Consider the following 19,993-nt stretch of genomic DNA (forward strand, 5'->3'; position numbering starts at 1 on the left):
GGATTTCCTCCGATTGTCTGACAAAAGTGGGGTTGTGGCCCCTGCCTCCGCCCCCCTTGTGTGCGCCACTGCTTTACACGCACAAACTATTGATTTTTTGTCTAGAAATATATTTTTTCTGAAATTACACAACTGAAAAAAAATGTGAACCAGTGTCAGTATGTCAGCTGCATCTACAATTAACTACTGCTCATTTAAATTTATCATGCATGCAGTTCTTGCATAAATTTATATTTTTAATTAGATTTTAATAAAAAGAAAATGTCTAAAGTTATTGTTGCAAATTTTCTATTAAATTTTTGTATTTTAGTACGTCTCTCTATATAACTTGTTCATTCAATAAAAAGACTGGCCTCAGCAAAACAATAAAATCAAATTTCAAACCATCAAATTCTCACGCACGACAAATTATTGATCGGGCAAACACATTTAAAGAGCAGCATAATGCGCAACCGGATATAATCTATATGTGTTGCTTCATGATTTATAAATTATTTCTGGTAAAAATAGAAATATAATCAATGACGTCAAATTACCAGTAGAAAAATAACAAGAATTTTTAAATATCGAGTTGATCATGTTAATGTTGGGTTAGAAAGCACTCAGTACAATTACAACTTATGGTATAAACAATACAAGGTTATTTTGGGTGTTATTTAGTATAAAATTCAATTGTTCATTTTAGTTAATATTTATTCATTTTCCCCCCATTTTCTTTTCCAATTGTATCCATTTTGAAATCAGAGAATGACATGAACACAAAATCACTTTGCATAAAAAGCACAATTTTATTTTGTATGTCAACCATGAATGATAGCATTTAGGTCCAAGGACCTCCAAACCCAAACAAATAAACTTGGGAGGATTTATCCCCGAACTACGCCTATGGGAGATATTTGACCATAAACTAACAGCAACAACAACAACAAAAATTAGTGGAACTCAGTGATTTTATGATCTTGTTTTAAATTTAATTTAAAATAAAGACTTTACATGAGAAACAATTTATCTATAAAAGTATTAATAATAATGAAATGAAATCAAAAGATTCAAAACCCACATATAAACTTTCAAATGTTCAGAAGTTCAATGCTGCTACATACAATGCAATTGTTCAAAGAAAAGGTGTTCCAGAAAATAATCAATTTCCACAGTTTGCTTTACCTGAATATAAAACATGAACCAAAAGTGATAATTCAGAGAAATGATTCACCGACCATGAACCCTTGATATTAACTGCTATAGGCAGGTAAAATTATTCAATTGCTAGAAAAAACATATTTATTCAATCTAATCAGTGACCCATACATACTAGACAATGAATTCAAGGGCAACATGAATAGATTGTCTATTGAATTCAAACTGTCTAGTTCAAATGCAATGAAGTGAGACAACCACTGACTGTGAAAAATTTAACTGGGAAAAGCAAGGTATAAATTTTAAGCATATTTGGCATGATTTGCTTTGGAAACTGTAGCTGACAAAGGGACTATTCACAAATCCTTGTAAGGGTGGGGGGGCTGATGCAGAAAGGGGATCCTCAATTTTTTTATCCCTCTGAAGGGGAGCCTTTAAAAAAATCACCTACGCCATGACTCTAAAATATCACCAAAAGCTTCAAAATTTGGCAAAAAATGTATAATTGTTTGCAAACATATTTTGAAAATGGTCTGGTTTTTTTCAAAGTTTTTCCATCAAAATCAATAGTTTTTGCCACCAAATGGCGGATTTTACATGATTTTTTGCAAAAAGTAAAAAAAAATCTCCTAAAATGCAAAATCTGGGTCTGCCGGGCCTGTAAAACAGGGTCTTGTTTTTTTGTTTTTTTGTGGTCTTACCGTATAACAAATTTAGCACACCCTAACATGTATACACACAAAAACACCCTCATAGTACACCCAGAGAGGGACACAGAGAGAAAAGGATGCATTTATTGGAGTACCTTTAGAATACCCTAGCTACCACATCGACGGCGCCGCGAAGCTGCACCTTTTTTTGTAAAACTACACCGACGTCGGCACAAATTACTTATTAATGGGATAGATTTAAATTAAGTTAGAGGTTTATGAGTCAGGTTTTTAATAAAGTATGTCGGCGTTTGACTTAATGAAGTTTGCAATCATCAAGGTAATAAGTGTTAGTACGATTAAATTATTGTGGTTACTTCTAGATAGTAATAATGTCATTTGAATTGAATTTAAGCATAATGAAATAACTATATTGCATTATATAATGGCTTAGAAGTATTAATTATGCGTAATAGATTTTAATGTACTCAAGTAATGATGACCGCATCAAAAGATGATGTTAATAAGCATGATATAATTATAATTAGTGTGACGGGGCGGATTGTAATTGGTTATGAATGATTATATAATTATAATTATTATGATGGATTAGAGGCGATGGTAGTTAATTAATAATTATGACATAATAATAATGAGTGTGAGGGATAAGAGGGTTGTTGTAAGTAATTAACAATGATTGTTAATAGTGATTAAAGTTATATTGATAAGAGGAATGTTAATTGTTAATGAGTGGTTTGATTAAGAATGAGTAGCATTAATTTCATGGAGTAAATACGTTAAGTATCATATATTGAATAATGATGTGATGGTGAATGAAGGTATCGTTGTTGCTGTGCTACAGCGACGCCGCGAAGGTATCGCTGTTGCCGTGCTACACCGACGGCGCGAAGCTAGACCATTTATGAGGGGCCTACACCGACGGCGGTAAGGTAGATCTATTTCCGTAAGGCTACACCGACGGTGCAAAGGTGCATCTTAAGTAGGCCTAATTGTTAAAGTTGTCATATTAGCAAATGAGTGTGGAGGAAGGTATCGTTGTTGCCGTGCTACAGCGACGGCGCAAAGCTAGACCTTTTTACAGGACTACACCGACGGCGCGAAGGTATCGCCGTTGCCGTGCTACAGCGACGGGGCGACGCTATACCTTTTCAATGGGCTACACCGACGGCGCAAAGGTGTCGTTGTTGCCGTGCTACAGCGACGGCGCAAAGCTAGACTTTTCGAGGGGCTACATCGAGGGCGCGAAGGTATACCTATTTCCGTATGCTAACACCGACGGCACTGAGATATACCTTATTTGGTCATGTCACCAAATGAATGTAGGGGAGGTAGGTATCGCTGTTGCCGTGCTACAGCGACGGCGTAACTATACCTTTTACTGGGCTACACCGACGGCGGGAAGGTATCGCTGTTGCCGTGCTACAGCGACGGCGCCAAGCTGTATCTTTTACTGGGCTACACCGACAGCGCGAAGGTGTCGTTGTTGCCATGTTACAGCGACGGCGCGCGAAGCTAGACATTTTGAGGGGCCAAACCGACGGCGCGAAAGTATACCTATATTTCCGTATGGTAACACCAACGGCACTGAGGTATACCTTATTTGGTCATGTCACCAAATTAATGTAGGGGAGGAAGGTAGGGGAGATTGGGGTTAGTTGGAACGCGGGGTAAGTTGAAACATTGTATTTTTTTCTGACACAAAAAATTAATTTGGTAAAATACTGGCACCTAGTAATAGGTATTAGTAAGGGTCATCCACCAAATTAGCAACAGCACTGATGCCCCACCAGTGTTGGCTTGGGAAAGGAATATCTGTTTTTTGACTTACTGACTAATTTTTATACACCTCAGAAAAGATGCGTTATCTCCATGTTGTTTGAAGATTCAGGGGATTATTTTTTGAGTATCATAAGCACTAGTAGTAAGTCCCAGAATAATGTTAAATAAAAGTTTTATTGTATTTCTTCTTTTGTGTAATGAACTTTGAAATGTAAAAATAGGCATCGGGGTTAGTTGAAACTTTTGAGGTGGGGTTAGTTGAAACGTGAAATTCGCATAGAAAAATATGGTTAAAAATTTGACTTTTTTAAAATTTGTAACATCTTTACCATTTCTTCAATATTGCTTTAATATGGTTAAAAAGCAATAATACAAGCAAAAAGTGCACACAGAAAGTACATTTTATAATATTTTAGGCTTCTCATATATTGGTCCATGGTGACACTCGTCACCTTGTGTCCAAAGTATTGACCCGCACTCCCACATATATATTTATTCATTTTTTCACACTGATTCTATGTTAAAGGGTTCCTTCAAGGGAAGTATAACCCTAACAACACAATAATAATTATTTTGACATTTTTACAAGCCATGTTTCAACTAACCCCATCCTATGTTTCAACTTACCCCAGGGGTGGGGTTAGTTGAAACACTTTTTTTCAAATTTTCAAATTCGATTATAATATGAATAATCATAAGCAGGTCCACTAAAGTTTAAAGGTCCGTGACCCGATCGACAGCATCATCCCCGATTTTTTTCATTGTTGATGAGGTTTTGGTATCACATAATAGATACTATTTTTCTCATTACTATCCTGAAATTTGACGCTCCAAGTCGATGTATTTCGGAGAAATCATGAATCACAGCGGTTTTACAGGTATACCAGTTTGTAAACAATAAAAATTACTTCGGATCATGGGAAGAGAAAAAGCGAACTACGCTAAGTGCTGAGGAGACGGTCCGCCGTATATAATTAAAACAATTCCTTGATTATTTCAGTTGGTGAAATAGCTCAATTGGCTAGCGCTACCGTTCTTTTACCCAAGAGGTACCCGGTTCAAAACCCGGTATCGGAAGGTTTTTTTTTTCTTTTTTTTAACCCAAACTTTTTTATAGTAATTTGAAATGTACATATTGCACCGGGAAATATATTTTGTTTCCTTTTTTCTGAAACGGTACGAAAAAACAAACAAAAAACAAATATTTTCCGTTCAATACGGCCGGCATTGCAGCATGTCAGCATTAAATCATACTGAACGGGAATTGTTGTTGTTGCATGCCTACCCAGAATGCAATTCACGTATACAAGGTATTGGATTGCAAATTTGGCTATTTATTCACATTTACGCTGAAAATGCTCTCGCTTTTTTCACAAAGCAGCATAAAGGGGGAGATATTTGATATTATTATGTAATTTTAAAGACAATCCATATCCAAAACCAATAGGGTTACCCCCCTTTAAGGCTGTATTTGTAGCATGTATGTATATGTTTATACTGATATGGATAGTGTTTCTTGAAAGTAATCGGTTTGCGTTAAAAAGACGATTTTGTGAAAAATGTTTCAACTAACCCCAATCTCCCCCCTATCGCTGTTGCCGTGCTTACGGCGACGGCGCCAAGCTATACCTTTTACTGGGCTACACCGGACGGTGCGAAGGTATCGCTGTTGCCGTGCTACAGCGACGGCGCAAAACTAGACTTTATGCGCATTTTGTAATGACTTGATCAAATAAATGTAATGAAGGGGAGGAAGGTATCGCTGTTGCCGTGCTACAGCGACGCCGCTAACCTATACCTTGCCATTGGGTGATTTTTTTTTTTTTTATTATTTGATTATTTAAAGAATAAAAATAAATGACCAGCTTGGTTTTAGGATTAAGCAACACATGTTTATTTACGCTTCGCCCGCCCAGGCCTGACTTAAAAGCCGTTAAAAAACTAATCCCTATTATTATATGCACGTATTGAATCATATATTTGCATATTGATACAAGTGATCGTTGGATTGTAGATGATTATGCTTGGGCGATATACATATGATGCACATGTGAAATGGGGAGTTGCTTGTTTGTTGACAAGAGCAAATATAAAAGTTGTCATTGGTAAGCGCATAATGCACATAACTTAGTTTGCACCTGCTTGTCACTGGTTGGGGCATTTTATGAACGAAGTATACACTGGTTTATGTGATTTCATGATTTCCAGATATTATAAATAAAAACAGGACCGTGACCACTGAAAAGTTAATTAAAAAGAAACAGAACTGTTGCACCTGGTTATCACTGGTTGGGGCATTTTATGAACGAAGTATACACTGGTTTATGTGATTTCATGATTTCCAGATATTATAAATAAAAACAGGACCGTGACCACTGAAAAGTTAATTAAAAAGAAACAGAACTTTTGCACCTGGTTATCACTGGTTGGGGCCTTTTATGAACGACGTGTACACACTGGTTTATGTGATTTCATACGTTGTAGTTGTTTAGTTGTTATAAATAAAAACAGACCACTGAAAATTTAATCTTAATTAAGAAGAAAATGGTCATACAGTCCCGACTAGTTAGGTGAAAAAATAAGCATCATAAGACATTTTTTTACAAGTTCAACAAAACATTGTGAATGAAACAGAACTGTTATCTTCCATCTTTATTCAGATTTGTATTGAACGTAAGAACGCGGTCAATGTAAAGTAAAGCTTGTGAGTGGTAGGGGCGTTTTATGAACGACGTATAATCATGATAATTTTTATCATTTAGGCCAGTACTTAGCAAGGTCGTTTAAAAAGAAGAAATTTGGTACAAAAATCATGGAAATCGATAGTAGGGTTGTTGAGAAATTGTCGTTCACGGCGATGTCGCTGTAGCCTGCAACAACGATAACCTTCCTCATAGGCATCGCATTAATGGGTGAATATTTATAAAGTTTTGTTTGTTTGTTTGTCAATTAATTCATTAATTATCAAACGGCGATGTCGCTGTAGCCTGCAACAACGATAACCTTCCTCATAGGCATCGCATTAATGGGTGAATATTTATCAAGTTTGTTTGTTTGTTTGTTAATTAACTCATTAATTATCAAACGGCGATGTCGCTGTAGCCCTGCAACAACGGTAACCTTCCTCGTGTGCATCATAATTTACATATTATACGGTAATTAATGACTGAGTATTGTTAAAAGTTAATGTTTTTATTTAATGTTCTTAAGTTAATTAATAATTCCTTTAAATAAGATAATTAATGAATGGAAACCGATCATTATGCAGATTTATGATTCCTGGCTGATTATGGGAAGCAAAGCAATAATTATGAACATTAATTAAATTTAAAATTTACTAATGTTCCTCTTCTTCGTTATATAGTGGCATTATACAATGTTGTTTTGAATCTCTCTCGTTCGTTTATTTAATTTGCTAAATTAAGTGATTTATATATTGCACTGAGTTAATCCATACATCATTCAATGTAATCCTATCATCGAGTTTCGCGCCGTCGGTGTAGCAGGGCTAAAACTAGGGTAGCTTCGGCGACGGTCAAATGTGGTAGGGTATAGTAAAGTTTAGCCCATTTATTATTCTCCACAATAGTAATTTGCAATATACCGGAGACCAATTAAGAGTCGCCATAGCAACACCATTTGTGTTTCAATTAAATTGTAAATTAGGAACAAAAAAAATCACATGCATGTTTGTTCAATCAATATTCTCCATTAGCTATGCATTGGTTCTGTGTAATTGGCAAAAAATAATAACGGTGTATTAAAATGCAGCAAATTATCAGTTCCCATATAGTGGTTAAAAAAACCCTTAAGTATACCGTACTTCGAAACTAAAAGATAAGATAATATTTTGTTTATTTTTAGTTTCCCCTTTGTGTCACAGATGATAGACAGTGAATTATTTTGAGTAATTGGTATGATAATGATAATGTGATGCAGTATATCAAATATTGCAGGTAAAGTTAATTTTCAGTTCAGTATTTCTGCTTTGAAAGTACAAGTTTAGCAAGTTTTAAAATGCCACCTCATTTGCTAAAATTGATCAAGGAATTCATATACATGTATATTATATGTGACCTGCTCCCACAAAACCAGACATAAGTCACTAATTTTGAAAGTTGAGTTTTTGATGTCATCATTTAGTATAGGTCTTCAGCTTTCATTTAAAATACCAAAATTATGTTTCTGGGACATGTGATCCTCATTCTACGGTCTTTCAACGGGAAGGGGAGAAGCAACACATAAAGAAAAGGCAAATGTAAGAAAAATGGCTTTATAGTTGTAAAATGACATGTTAAAGGACTTGGTTTGGCTCTGAAAATGCTAGATTTGGGTGCTTTAGACATAAAAGAATATTTTATTTTCAATGGTAGGTTAAAATACACATAAAAGTAATCAAAAAATAATAAAAACTGAAAAACAAAATCTGCAAGATTTTTCCCCCCTTTCCCAACTTTGACTCGCTGTATCTCGAAATGACTGAGTGCGACTTATGGCGGGTTTCGTCAGAGCAGGTCACATTTATAAGTGAAAAACCATCCCAAATTCTTATTATTGTCCTTATTTTTTTTCTGTCTATTTCAATCTCTTGAAAAGCACTTTGCCACAAAGCCCCCTTTTGATGGGCTGCATCACATATAATAGGTTAAGTTGCGTCAAAAAAAAGCCACCGTTTTATGGGCAGACAGACTTATCAAGCAGGGTTGGTCACTCTTGATTATGTGTAGAGGCTAAAATTACCCTAAAATATCACTGATATTTGATGATTATTTTGCATTTGAACATATTTTGAAAATAACCTGACAAAAATTTTGGTTGTACAGTGAGGTAAAATTTGAGAAAAAAAAAATCGGAAAATTTGGAAAATAACGGTAATAACCCATCAATAAATTAAAATTGGCCTAGAAAAGGGGACCATTCACTGCAGGGCCGTAGCAAACAGGGCGGCCGGGATGCCATGGCCGACCCACTTTTTGAGAAATTTGTTATGTTTTTCTTGCACATCCGCCATCGGCGATGTGCATTCTTTTTACCGCGTTCTTCTTCTTCTTTCTTTCTTCTTCTTCTGTCAACACTATGATCAGCCATCGTAGCCACATGCTTTCAGGCATGTTGACCATACTTGGTCAGTATAACCGTTTGGTGGTGCCACAGATGTCACATGATCAACTTCCGTCAAATGTCATCCACTTCCGTCAATGGCCAAAACTTGGATTTTCACTAAAAATGCTACTCCTCCCACATATTACATAGCACCGTGACGTCACTTACACACATGCATCATCTATAGCCACTGTCTAAAAGTTATACCACAAAATTGGAATCAAAGGTCATTAAGGGGTCACTTCCGGTAAAGGTCTGAAAAATTTGTAAAAAATATTCAAAAAATCACTGTCTTTACAAATTACATAGCAGAGAGTCGCCATTAGCACACATGCATCGCTACTAGCCAGGGTCTTTAGGATGTCTACAGTTTTGGGGTCAAAGGTCATTAAGGGGTTACTTCCGGTCAAAAACCAAAATTATCAAAAATGTTTAAATTTATTTTATATCAAAACGTAAACAGACCAGAGTAATATAATCATCATACATGAATCAGTGTTACTTGATGTATGCATGGTATTTTTATTTTGGGGGTCAAAGGTCATTAAGGGGTCACTTCCTGTTTTTAGCTAAATAACTTTAAGAATTTTTATCTCGACAACTAAACATAGTAGAATTTTTAATTAAAATTGGAACAATGCATTTTGTCGGTGTACATAAGGTTTTTTTTTCATTGAAGTCAAAAGTCATTAAGGGGGTCAAAAGGTCAATCATAAATTTTTTTAAATCAAAATCCACGTATAAGTTCCGATTAAGCTGAAATTCACCAGGAATATTCCTTATGACATCCTAAGCACTATGTTATATTTTTATGGGTCAAAGGTAATTAAAGGATCACTTCCGGTTCTCACAGATTAAGGGGTCATTTTTATTTTGCATCAGCCCCCTAAAATACCTGGCGGTTGTGCATGCTCGCGGTCGCAGGCGACCGCAACCATATCTAGTTTATATTATATCTCTATTTCAATTTGGGCATATATTTGTAATTTGGCCGCCCCACATTTGTGACGACCGCCCCAAATTTTTCAACCTTGCTATATATGGCGCTGTTATTGATAAAAGGCCAAAAATGCTACCCATATTTGCAGCATGTCCCCGTATAGTCATATGTACCGAGTAGTACCCTGGGTAATAAACGCCCTTGGGGTGTACCATTTTTCAGAAGGGGGGGGGGGGCTGGTATAACAAGACCCCATCTGCAATAGCTGCCATATGTCCGATGTGTACAATTATAATACACATAGAATGCATAAATTGTCAAATATCTACATGGCAGCTATTACAGACAGGGCCTTCTTGCACCAAGCTCTCATCAATGCTTGAGAATTTACCGACTACTTTCAATCAAATTTACAAGTCTTGAAAATTTAATGAGAATTTGAAGTGGGAAGGAAATCTAATCAAATTAGCGCTTTGCCAGTGTTGCAATAAATCAATCCGAATTGAGGATGTCTCCTTTCTGATTAGATAGCATGAAAAGGATTTGTCCAGGCAAGATTTTCATCAGAGAAGAAGAAACGAGTAAGAATAATTTATAATATTTATTCAAGGTTAATTCAGGCAGAAGCTGTAATTCAAAATAACTGGTTACCATATTTCAGTGATAACGCAATGTAAGATAATTTGCATCATTTGTATCAGTATTCAAGATCATCATTTTGGTCATTTCAAGATGATCCCATGAACATTTGTGATTTTTCTAGTGTGATTTTTATTGATTCTTGTGATTTAAAAAACAAATATTATAAACACCCCATGAAACAGACGTTGGTGGCCGACGTCATTTTAATGCGGCAACAGCCAATATCGTAAGCAAAACAAACAATATGACGGTAACACTGCCTGGACGTTGGCCACAAAAGTGCACAAAATATATTTCCTAGTGTAATATAATACATTTAATAAATGATTTTGGATTCAAAATGAATGTGAAGAAAAAAAAACCTGTGCTGGGGGTGGGGATTGAACTCGGACCGCGTGGGTGACAGGATAGTCTGCAGACCACTACATGTACACCACATAAGCTGTTGCGTACATGTGTGAATTTTTTAGTATCTATAGGGCCAGAGCCAAAATTCCCGTTTGTGGCGGGACGGAATTTTGATAGACCTTTTAAATTGTAGCTCTGTGACTGTTTATTTTATGGATTCTTCATGTTAGTTACAGACTACATTCACACGCAAGAAAAATAGTCCAAAGAATCAACATGTTGCCACGGTAACACAAATTCATCGATGTGGCAGGACGGAATGATAAACTTCATGTAGTTGTGAACACAGTACATTTGTTGAATTTTTATCAAAAGTACTGGGATAAAACATTTGTTTCTAACATTGGTATTAACTTCAACTATCCTTCTTTTGTTATGAAAGGAATTATAAAATTCACCCCCCTCTTTATAGTACGCTCATTAATTTTTTTAAATCATGTCATTGTGGCGGGACGGAATGTGGCGGGACGGAATTTTGTCCACCATGTCAAAATCAAGAAAAAAAGCAATTGATTCACTTTAAAACTGACAAAATTGTCTTTTCTTTCACTTGAATGAAAAATTATTGCAAAATATAAACTGAGAAACAAAATTTTCATCCCTTCCTGAACTTAAAAACATCATCTCAAAATGTGGCAGGGCCATGTTTTACACCACAGACCCTGAAAATAGCCTTATTGCTGGCATCCTACCACAAAAGGCCTGAAAAAGAAGAAGTTAAAATGGCCCGGAGTCTAGCAAAGTTGATGAATTCAATTTTTGTGTACTCAGGAATGTTTATTACCATAATAGTTGATATTTTGGAAAGTTTTGACTAAAATTTTTTTTTTTCGTCCCTTCCGGAACGTAAAAAAATCACCTCAAAATGTGGCGGGACGGAATTTTACACATATTTTAATTTATTTCTTTATTTTTGCAAAGTCCACTGACATTTTTTTTAGTGCTGAAATTGTCTATACAGAAGACCTTTATAATTCCATAAACAAAAAAATCCTATCTTTTTTAAATATGTAATAACATCAAATTTAACAATTCCGTCCCGCCACACCGAGAGAGGGCGCTACAAGTGTATTTAATTGCTTGCAGTCCGAAATTGACGGGCAAATTTTACTTTTTTTTTGCCGATTCATAATCTTTGGTTTATATAGTAGTCTATTAAACCAGAGGAGAAATTCACTCCTGTGACAATTTCTAAATTTTAGGTTGAGTGATGACCATTTTTGGCTCTGGCCCTATACATGTAGTGTCATAACATAGTGCGTTTTTCATACAAAAAAATTTAAAAACAGTACTTACAATGAGGTTCACTGTTGAACCTCAACGGATTTAGACTGATAAAATATTGTTGATAATATGATAACATACATACAATTTTGGAATTTTTTTCGAGACATTTTCGTGTTTAACGTGTAAAACCAAGCAATAACAACGTCAAAATTCGGTCAATCTCGGCCGGCCCCCCTGCCATGAAAGACACATGTGACCTCCCACACAGTGGGTGTAGATTTAAAATTGCATCACCCATTCAGATAACTTCATACTCCCAGTGTGGAAGTTGATTATCATAAGGTCATGTCTTCCAAATAGATTTCAACTGCAATAGCCCATTGCATTAGGAAGAAGCTAGCCTTTTTTTTTATTACTTTACATGGCATGTTTTTGTTGTAGGTTTTTTTTTTGGTTTTTTTGTAGTTTGCTCTTTTTCTTTTATGGTAATGAAATCAACAGAAAGCTCAAATTTCTATGTATCGGCCTACACACTGCACCAAAAGCAGAAGTAGGAAACCACAATTTTACTTCCTCCCTGTTTTTCTTTGGATACATGCTCACATGTTTTTGAAATTTAGGCCTATGTGATACAATCTGAAAAGATTGAGTTTTGAAAAAGGTTTTCAAAATATGTTTGCAAAAAATCATTAAGTGTTTGCCAGATTTTAAAACCTTTGGTGATCATATTTTAGGGTCATTTTAGCCTCAAGAAAAAAAAATATCCCGAACAACCAACCCTACTTGAAAAGCCTGTCCGTTCATAAACAGGTTTTTTTCTTCATCTTCTAACTCTCATTAATTGTTCACCATTTTGATTCCTCAATCACACTTTCCCAACTTTCATCAGTTCAATAAAATAGTTTAGCTGCATATAGCAAGAGTTGAACTTGATAATTTCTTGTTCATTTGTTATAATTATAAATGAGACTCGACCCCAGCGGTCGAATTCGACGGTATCGCATCGCAAAATGTGATGTAATTCCCATCAACTGCTATGCACTTTTCCAAAATGCATAGCTAAAAGTGCTATAAATTTGAGCTAAATTCCACGTCGTATTTACCTACATTGTAGAACGCATCACGATTTGCGAGCCATTACATCGCATTTACCTCAAAAACATCACGCAGTCGCCATTTGTTCATTTTGTTTATTTATTCACGTGGGGATATCCCTAAAGCTAGCAATGCAAAGCCCCGGGTAATTTTGGTAGTTCCCGAATCTGTCAAGCTCTTGCAATAGCAAAATAACGTCTGTCAAATCAACGGCTATCAGCAAAAAACCTGACCTCTGACCGTTGCTAGGAGAATACAATAATATTGCCATGAATGAAATATAGGCTTATACGTTTTAGAACCCACCCCTAGGTATTACCCCCCCCCCCTCATCTTGTTGTGATCCCATATGTGACCCGCTCTGACAAACAAGGAACAAGTCACAGTTTTGACATTTCATGATTTGAATTAAAATGTAAGCATAAAGACAAGAAGCTTTTAAAAAAAGGATACCAACATATAGCATTAATACTTAATTTTCCAGATCTATATGGATAATTTTGTAAATGATACCATGATATTTTTGCTATAGTTTCCTGCCTTACATAAAATTGAATAGGGATTATCAAAGTTATTTATTGATTAAATCAACCTTTTTTTAAAAGTACTTTCAAGGATTTGAAAGTACACTTAGTCCCAGTAGTCAGTCAAATGCCATTATATTAAGAATTCCAAAATTTTATTTTTAAGGGAATGTCATCTTTAAAGGCCTAATTACTCAAAAACATGTCTGGTGACTTGTTCCGGGTTTTGTTGAGCTGGTCACATATACCGGGGTAAATGTGTAAACTTACTTGTTCAAAACATCTCTGGCGGTTCTCTCGCTCTCAAATTGCAGTGCAACATACAGTTTACGGTACTCATTGTTGATCTTGTTGAAGGATACAGTGCACTTGTAGCCTTTGTCACAGAAGTATCGTCTACATCACCAAAAAACAAGACAAATAGAAATGATACAAAATTAAACTGTCATTGATTGGTTTCCAAACAAACAAGTACTAAATAGCATACATGTATGGCAAAAAAAATGTTGTGTTGCCCTCTGCGGCCGGGTCAAATCCCAAAATTCTAAGCCTGTTTTTTTTAACAAAGGATTTTTTCATCATAAGCCTATTCCCATTCAGGTTGTAATCCACATCCAGGTCCAGTGAGTTCAAAAAGTGTCCTGGACGCGAAAACGCAAAAAACTGTGAACCCTGTTCCAGAAGCATATTTGTAGTACATTTTTGTTTGTAGTATAGGCCCTTCGCACTTGATTATTAGTTTCCTGTTTACCGCCCGCGTCCAAAATTGAAAATCTCAAAATAATTAAAATTAACTCCACCTTCACTTATTTGTAAAATCAAATATTGTTGTGAAATAATTAAATGCCCGCTCTGGTCAAAACGAGTCAACTGTTGCTTGTAATATTTCAAACTAAATAAAGAAAATAAAAGATAATTAATAATTAATAATTAAAAGTCACCTCGTCTTTTTTTTCAAAATCTTTAACAGGAAACTAATAATCAAGTGCGAAGGGCCTTATGATAACACTGTAATATTTTTAGGCAATTTTAGCTATTACAATGGTTTTCTTTCAAAAATATTTGGGCATAATCGGGCAAGCAAAAGTTGACCTATATTTTGTACACTGTAAGCCCGATCGGGCAATCGGGTTTTGATTGAGCAAACTTCAATCAAAACCAAAATTGTCATTGGCGTAATAAGCCCTGGGTTTTGTTGAAAAGGGTTTCATTGTCCTGTAGATCAATAAAAGGTGGAGCCAGGCGTGTTGTGACATCAGGCCGACACCTGTTGTGCATCCATGCCCTGTGTCGAGTCGCGTGCCAGTAGCCAATCATAGGCAGCGGTTCTGGGGGCGTGGCTGTTTTCTCAGAAATTATTGCCGGAAAAATTCATAAGCTGTTTTGATACCATCCGAAGAGGTCAGGAAAATTTTAAAACCCACCCACCACTCCCTTTATGAAAAATATGATTTTTAAAATGGCATTGTTTCTTTTGCTTTTTACCATTTTGTCCAATATATGAATCAAAATGGAAATACATTGCTGCATTTGAGCAAGTCATTGGGAATGTTTTCACATACTTAATATTTAATGTCAATTCCAAATTAGGCTGTTTGGAAATTGAATGGGGTTGTCCTAATTCCGGAAATGAGTAATGATTAGGTCCAAGCCAAATTATGCTGTTTGGGATTTGAAGTGGGTCGTCTCACTTCAGGACCGTAAATGGCATCAGATGATAGCTGTCTGATTGCGTAAAAAGGTATCAGATGATATTGCTGTCTGGATACATATGATTGCTGTCTGATACATAAAGCTCAGATGAGCTCTGTCTGAAGTGATATTAAAAGTATGAAGATAATATAGACAGTTGATTTCCTGTCAACTGTGTATACTCTCAGATAATACAGCCGTCGAGGTGATATTAAATGAGTAATTGTTTAAGTCCTAGCCAAATTATGCTGTTTGGAGAATGGGACAGGTATCAGATGTTGTAGCTGTCTGATACATCTGAAGTAATATACATGTAAGAACCTCAGATGATATAGCTGTCTGAGGTGATACAAAAATGTATGTGATATTGAATTAAGTATGAAGAACACAGTTGACACTTGATCAACTGTGTATTAAAATGAAAGGAAATAAAAGATTTGGATGGTAAAGATCCAGCTCCGGCAATAGTTGTGTTTGATCTACTTATTGCGTCCATAGGACAATCGAAAATGAAAAATTTATCGGAGCCTGGAGGTCAAACAGGTTGTTATAGCCAAAATAATAAATTCTCGATCATGAGAGCCAACTTGGGAACACACAGTTATTTACGCCAAGCGTACTACGCAAAGACCGGCGCTTACGGCGCAAACACAGCTTTTGAGAATTGACCAATCACACAGTCGTTGCTAGGCAAGGTCAAGGTTCGGTCATGCAGGTCGCGCGATCGTGTTATTCTATGAAAAATACGCTGGCGCAGATGGTACCCTCTCATGATCGAGAATTTATTATTTTGGCTATTATTGTCAATATTAATATTTTGCGACATTTATAATGAAAACAATTAAAACTGAAGGCACCCTATGGCACCTGCTACAACTTGTTAGTCCTCAAACGTTCAAAATTTACTGGTCATGTCTGTACTTCATTCTCTCACAAAACTGCAATTGTCAGCAAGACATGCCATATGATGTACCGTATACAAACTGCTTTTCAAAATCAATATTTTTGGAATCCCCTACCCAATTTATTTTAGCTCATTAAAAATTAAATAATCTGTGATTGAAATTAAAAGGGCATTTTGTGATCCACAGCATCATCCCCCCACTTTTCTCAAAAAAGAATTGAGATTTTTATATTACTGGAAACCTCTGGCTACATAATATTATACAAAAAATTTCTTGCAGATTAATTCCTTTAGCAAAGATATTGTGAAATTTTAATTTCGTTCTGGTATACCAGAACGAAATTACAAGTTCACCTGGATCAGTGAGTGTAATACACATCATGCATATTAAACACGCCAACGCAAAATCGGAATCAACTGAAATTTTCGGAATAAGTTTTTTTTGTGGCTATCTACTGAAAAATGTCATAAAAAGAGGATGCTAGGAATAGGATCACGAAATACTCCTTTAAGGTTATTATTTTAAACTGTTGTGATTTGGTAGTTCACAGTATCTTCACGAATGGTAGTGAGCTTTGGCAAAAACTGCATTGCTCAATTCATAGCGAAAGCGTGTAGAAGAATTAAAATATCACAGATACACTCTTATAGATGCTGCGGTTCTTGAGTTACGTTGTAAAGAGGGCTGAAACAACAACACTTTTGTAAAGCGTACATAACTCATTAACAACAATAAATTAAGCAAGTTTGCAAAGTATATGATTTGTAGAATGAACTTTTGCAAAACATCAAGGCGTTAATTTTGAATAATTAGATAAATGAAAAATGAAAAAACAATACCTCGTCAAATCTGTTCTTTCAATAATGACAAAATGTATGAATATTTATAAATATTGACATGCATTACAATCTATTGCTTTTCAAAATAAATGATCTGCATTTTGCATAATATGGAAGCATTCACAATTGTCAAATACAATCTGTTAAAACCACTGGATGTCCCGAGTTCGGAGGCCAAAAGGCTAAGTGTTTTCAAGGCGACCACCGACGCGAAACTCATGAACTACTCACCTGACTTCATCGGCGTCGATCGAAGCCGGTAATCCCCTCACGAACACCGAACTGTAGTCAGTGGGTGCATGTCTTATCAAGGTCCTTGTTAAAGACATCATTCACTCATGCTGTGGAAAACACTATAAACTAACATAAAATGTGTTTTGATTATAAATTTGGAGAGCTATTCTGCATTTGTTCGCTAAAAACAAGAGCTGTTTTCACTACTCATGCGACCAGATTTCGTACGCAGCCAATTGTATTTTTATTTCCTGGGTCAAAGGACGATCGTAGCTGGTAGTCGTTGTTATTTTTCTAGACGTGATAGGTGTAAAGGGTGGTCGAATAAAATGAGCCAAATGGAGCACTGCGAATATCAATTAGCTTGTTTTTGTTAGGGACAAGCTTGTATCACGCACATATGAATTCGCGCCGCAGGGATTATCTTCAATCTGAAAGATTGTGATAGGCCTACTGCCTACATGTGATATTTGTGCCTTTTTTTTTTTTTTATGGAAGAATAGGAAACACAATTTACAAAATCAAAATAGATCTAAATAAATAAATAAAAACCTTTCATTTTAAAAGTACACTAAGTGTTATTTCGATAAATTGGAATTTTAACCCTTTTTCATTTCAATGCTTTGAAGTTTGAATTTTGATATGATTTTGATTTGATTTGTTCGGGTTTTGACAACCCTGGATAACCCACGGCAAGAAAGCCTCTATTGAAGCTTATTTCCATTGGGGTCCATTTGAACACCGGGACGGGTTGGGAACAGTCAGGGGTTAACACCCTACTCTTTTCGAAACTGGCTGCGAGATACATGTAGGCCTACAGGTATGGCTCTCTGTACACGGAGCTACACGGGACCGACGGCTTAACGTCCCCTCCGAAGGACGGAGTACTTTCATGATTCATTTACCCAATTCTAAATGAACCATGGGGAGAGCGGAAGTCTGAATTTAATCTACAGAAGTTGCCAATTAATTTCAGACTTTTTTTTTTCCAAGTCAATATCCCAGCAAATCGCCACCGCCGGGAATCGAACCCGGGACCTCATGCACTAAAGGCAAGTACCCTAACACTAAATTATATTAATATAATTGAATCCGTAATTTAATCAATTTCATACCCGGTCAATTTATCAAATTCATGTTGGTAAATTTAATTGTTGGCCTACCTTTTTGTTATAAATTATAATTTAGACATAGGGGCCTACTAGGCCTAGGGCCTAGTAACAGGCCCCAGGAAAATGTTGGAAAAATAAGAGTATGATTTAGGATTTATAAATAAAATTGCTATTAAAGGGCATTTCGTGATCCACAGCCTCATCCCCCACTTTTCCCAAAAAAAGTTGAGATTTTTACACCACTGGATACCTCTGGCTACATAATGTTTATGTAGGCCTACCAAATATTTCTTGCAGATTAATTCGTTTAGCAAAAATATCGCCAAATTTGAATTTCGTTCTGGTGCACCAGAACGAAATTACAACACATTGTCTATGGAGCAGATACACATAATCATGCATAACTCGCAAACGCAAAATCGGAATCAACTCCCGGGGGGGGGGCACTCAACTTAAATTTTGGTAGGGGTGTGCGCGGAGCGCCGAATTTTGGGAACTAAGAACTGATTTTCGGGCAAAATAGGGGCTTGAAGAACTGAAATTAGGGCCGAATTATAGGCTGTTGAGCTAAACATTTCTCAATTTTTTCCAAATTTGAGCTTAAAGAGCTCCAATTGTCAGACTTTGAGGCTCAAAGAACTGGAGCAGATCCAAATGTGGGGCTTAAGGAACTGCCGGAGAGCCTGAAAAAGGGACCCTTGACCGCCGCACATACCCGTACCACCTTAACATGTGAGTGCCCCCCCGGGAATCAACTGAGATTTTGGAAATAAGCTTTTTTCGTGGATATCTACTGAAAAATGTCATAAAAAGAGGATGCTAGGATCACGAAATCCTCCTTTAAAAACGGGACGAAAAATTGACCTGGAAACGAAAATTTGGTTTCCCCATCTATTTCCCCTCCCCACCAACCCCATCCACACACACTATGCTGCTATGGGTCTGGGCCCGGGGGTCAGGGGTGGTCAACCAATAGCTCTTGTTAATTGGCTAAAAGTTATTGCACCTGCGCATGTAAAAGGTTACGGGCAGGTTACGGGCTTTTTGGTGACAAGCTGTTGATAGGGATCAGATTTGCTTTGGGCTTTGGCTATATACCGGTAGTCTCATGTCGTGCGTCATCTTATGAATAATAATGAGAATTTTACCAAGATCGGGTTTATATGACCTAGTAATAAACTGGCAACTTAGTCAAATAGGGCCACCAGTATACAGGCGCACACCACTAAATAATCATTCACACTGAAATGCAGGTATATTTACCTTGAAAATTACCTCTCGTTTGAAACGTAAAGGAGTTTAGTGTTATAGTACCATAACAATGCTATGCGGCGCGCATCTTTGAACTTTGGCAGAGGTAAATTAGACTTGCCAAAGTCGTCTTGTTTATTAATTTGATACGCATGCTATTCTTATTAGGCCTATTTTAAGAAAGAAAGAAAATAAGAATGAGAAAAGAAAAGAAAGAAGAAATAAAGAAAGTTTGTTTTCTTAAATTGTATCGAGATCCATACATGATAGAAAGACCCACTATATCGCCCGGTAGTCTCATGTTAATGAAAACAAATAGGCCTATCACGGACATTATAGAAAGACCCCTATATATCGTCCGGTAGTCTCATGTTAATGGAAAAATATATCACGGACATGATAGAAAGATCCCTAGTCGCCCGGTAGTCTCATGT

At 36.3% G+C, this 19,993-nt stretch overlaps 1 protein-coding gene across 4 annotated transcripts in view; it reads right to left on the reverse strand.

The window, feature by feature from the left end:
* LOC140138792 (uncharacterized) overlaps window positions 1-17,452 on the reverse strand; it is a 49,558-nt gene extending 32,106 nt beyond the window's left edge. For 2 of the 4 annotated variants that reach the window (XR_011857062.1, XR_011857063.1), the window contains exons 1-2: window positions 17,194-17,452; window positions 13,797-13,922 (exon numbers count right to left, since the gene is read on the reverse strand). Coding sequence is in view for 1 of the 4 variants with exons in the window: in XM_072160563.1 (XP_072016664.1) it covers window positions 13,797-13,922; window positions 17,194-17,294 (227 nt within the window). In the remaining 3 variants the exon portion in view is untranslated. The remainder of the gene's footprint in view (window positions 1-13,796; window positions 13,923-17,193) is intronic. The other 2 variants (XR_011857064.1, XM_072160563.1) reach the window with 2 other exon arrangements.
* Between the last annotated feature and the right edge of the window lie 2,541 nt (window positions 17,453-19,993).

The sequence above is a fragment of the Amphiura filiformis genome, chromosome 18, assembly GCF_039555335.1.
Source record: "Amphiura filiformis chromosome 18, Afil_fr2py, whole genome shotgun sequence".
NCBI lineage: Eukaryota > Metazoa > Echinodermata > Ophiuroidea > Amphilepidida > Amphiuridae > Amphiura > Amphiura filiformis.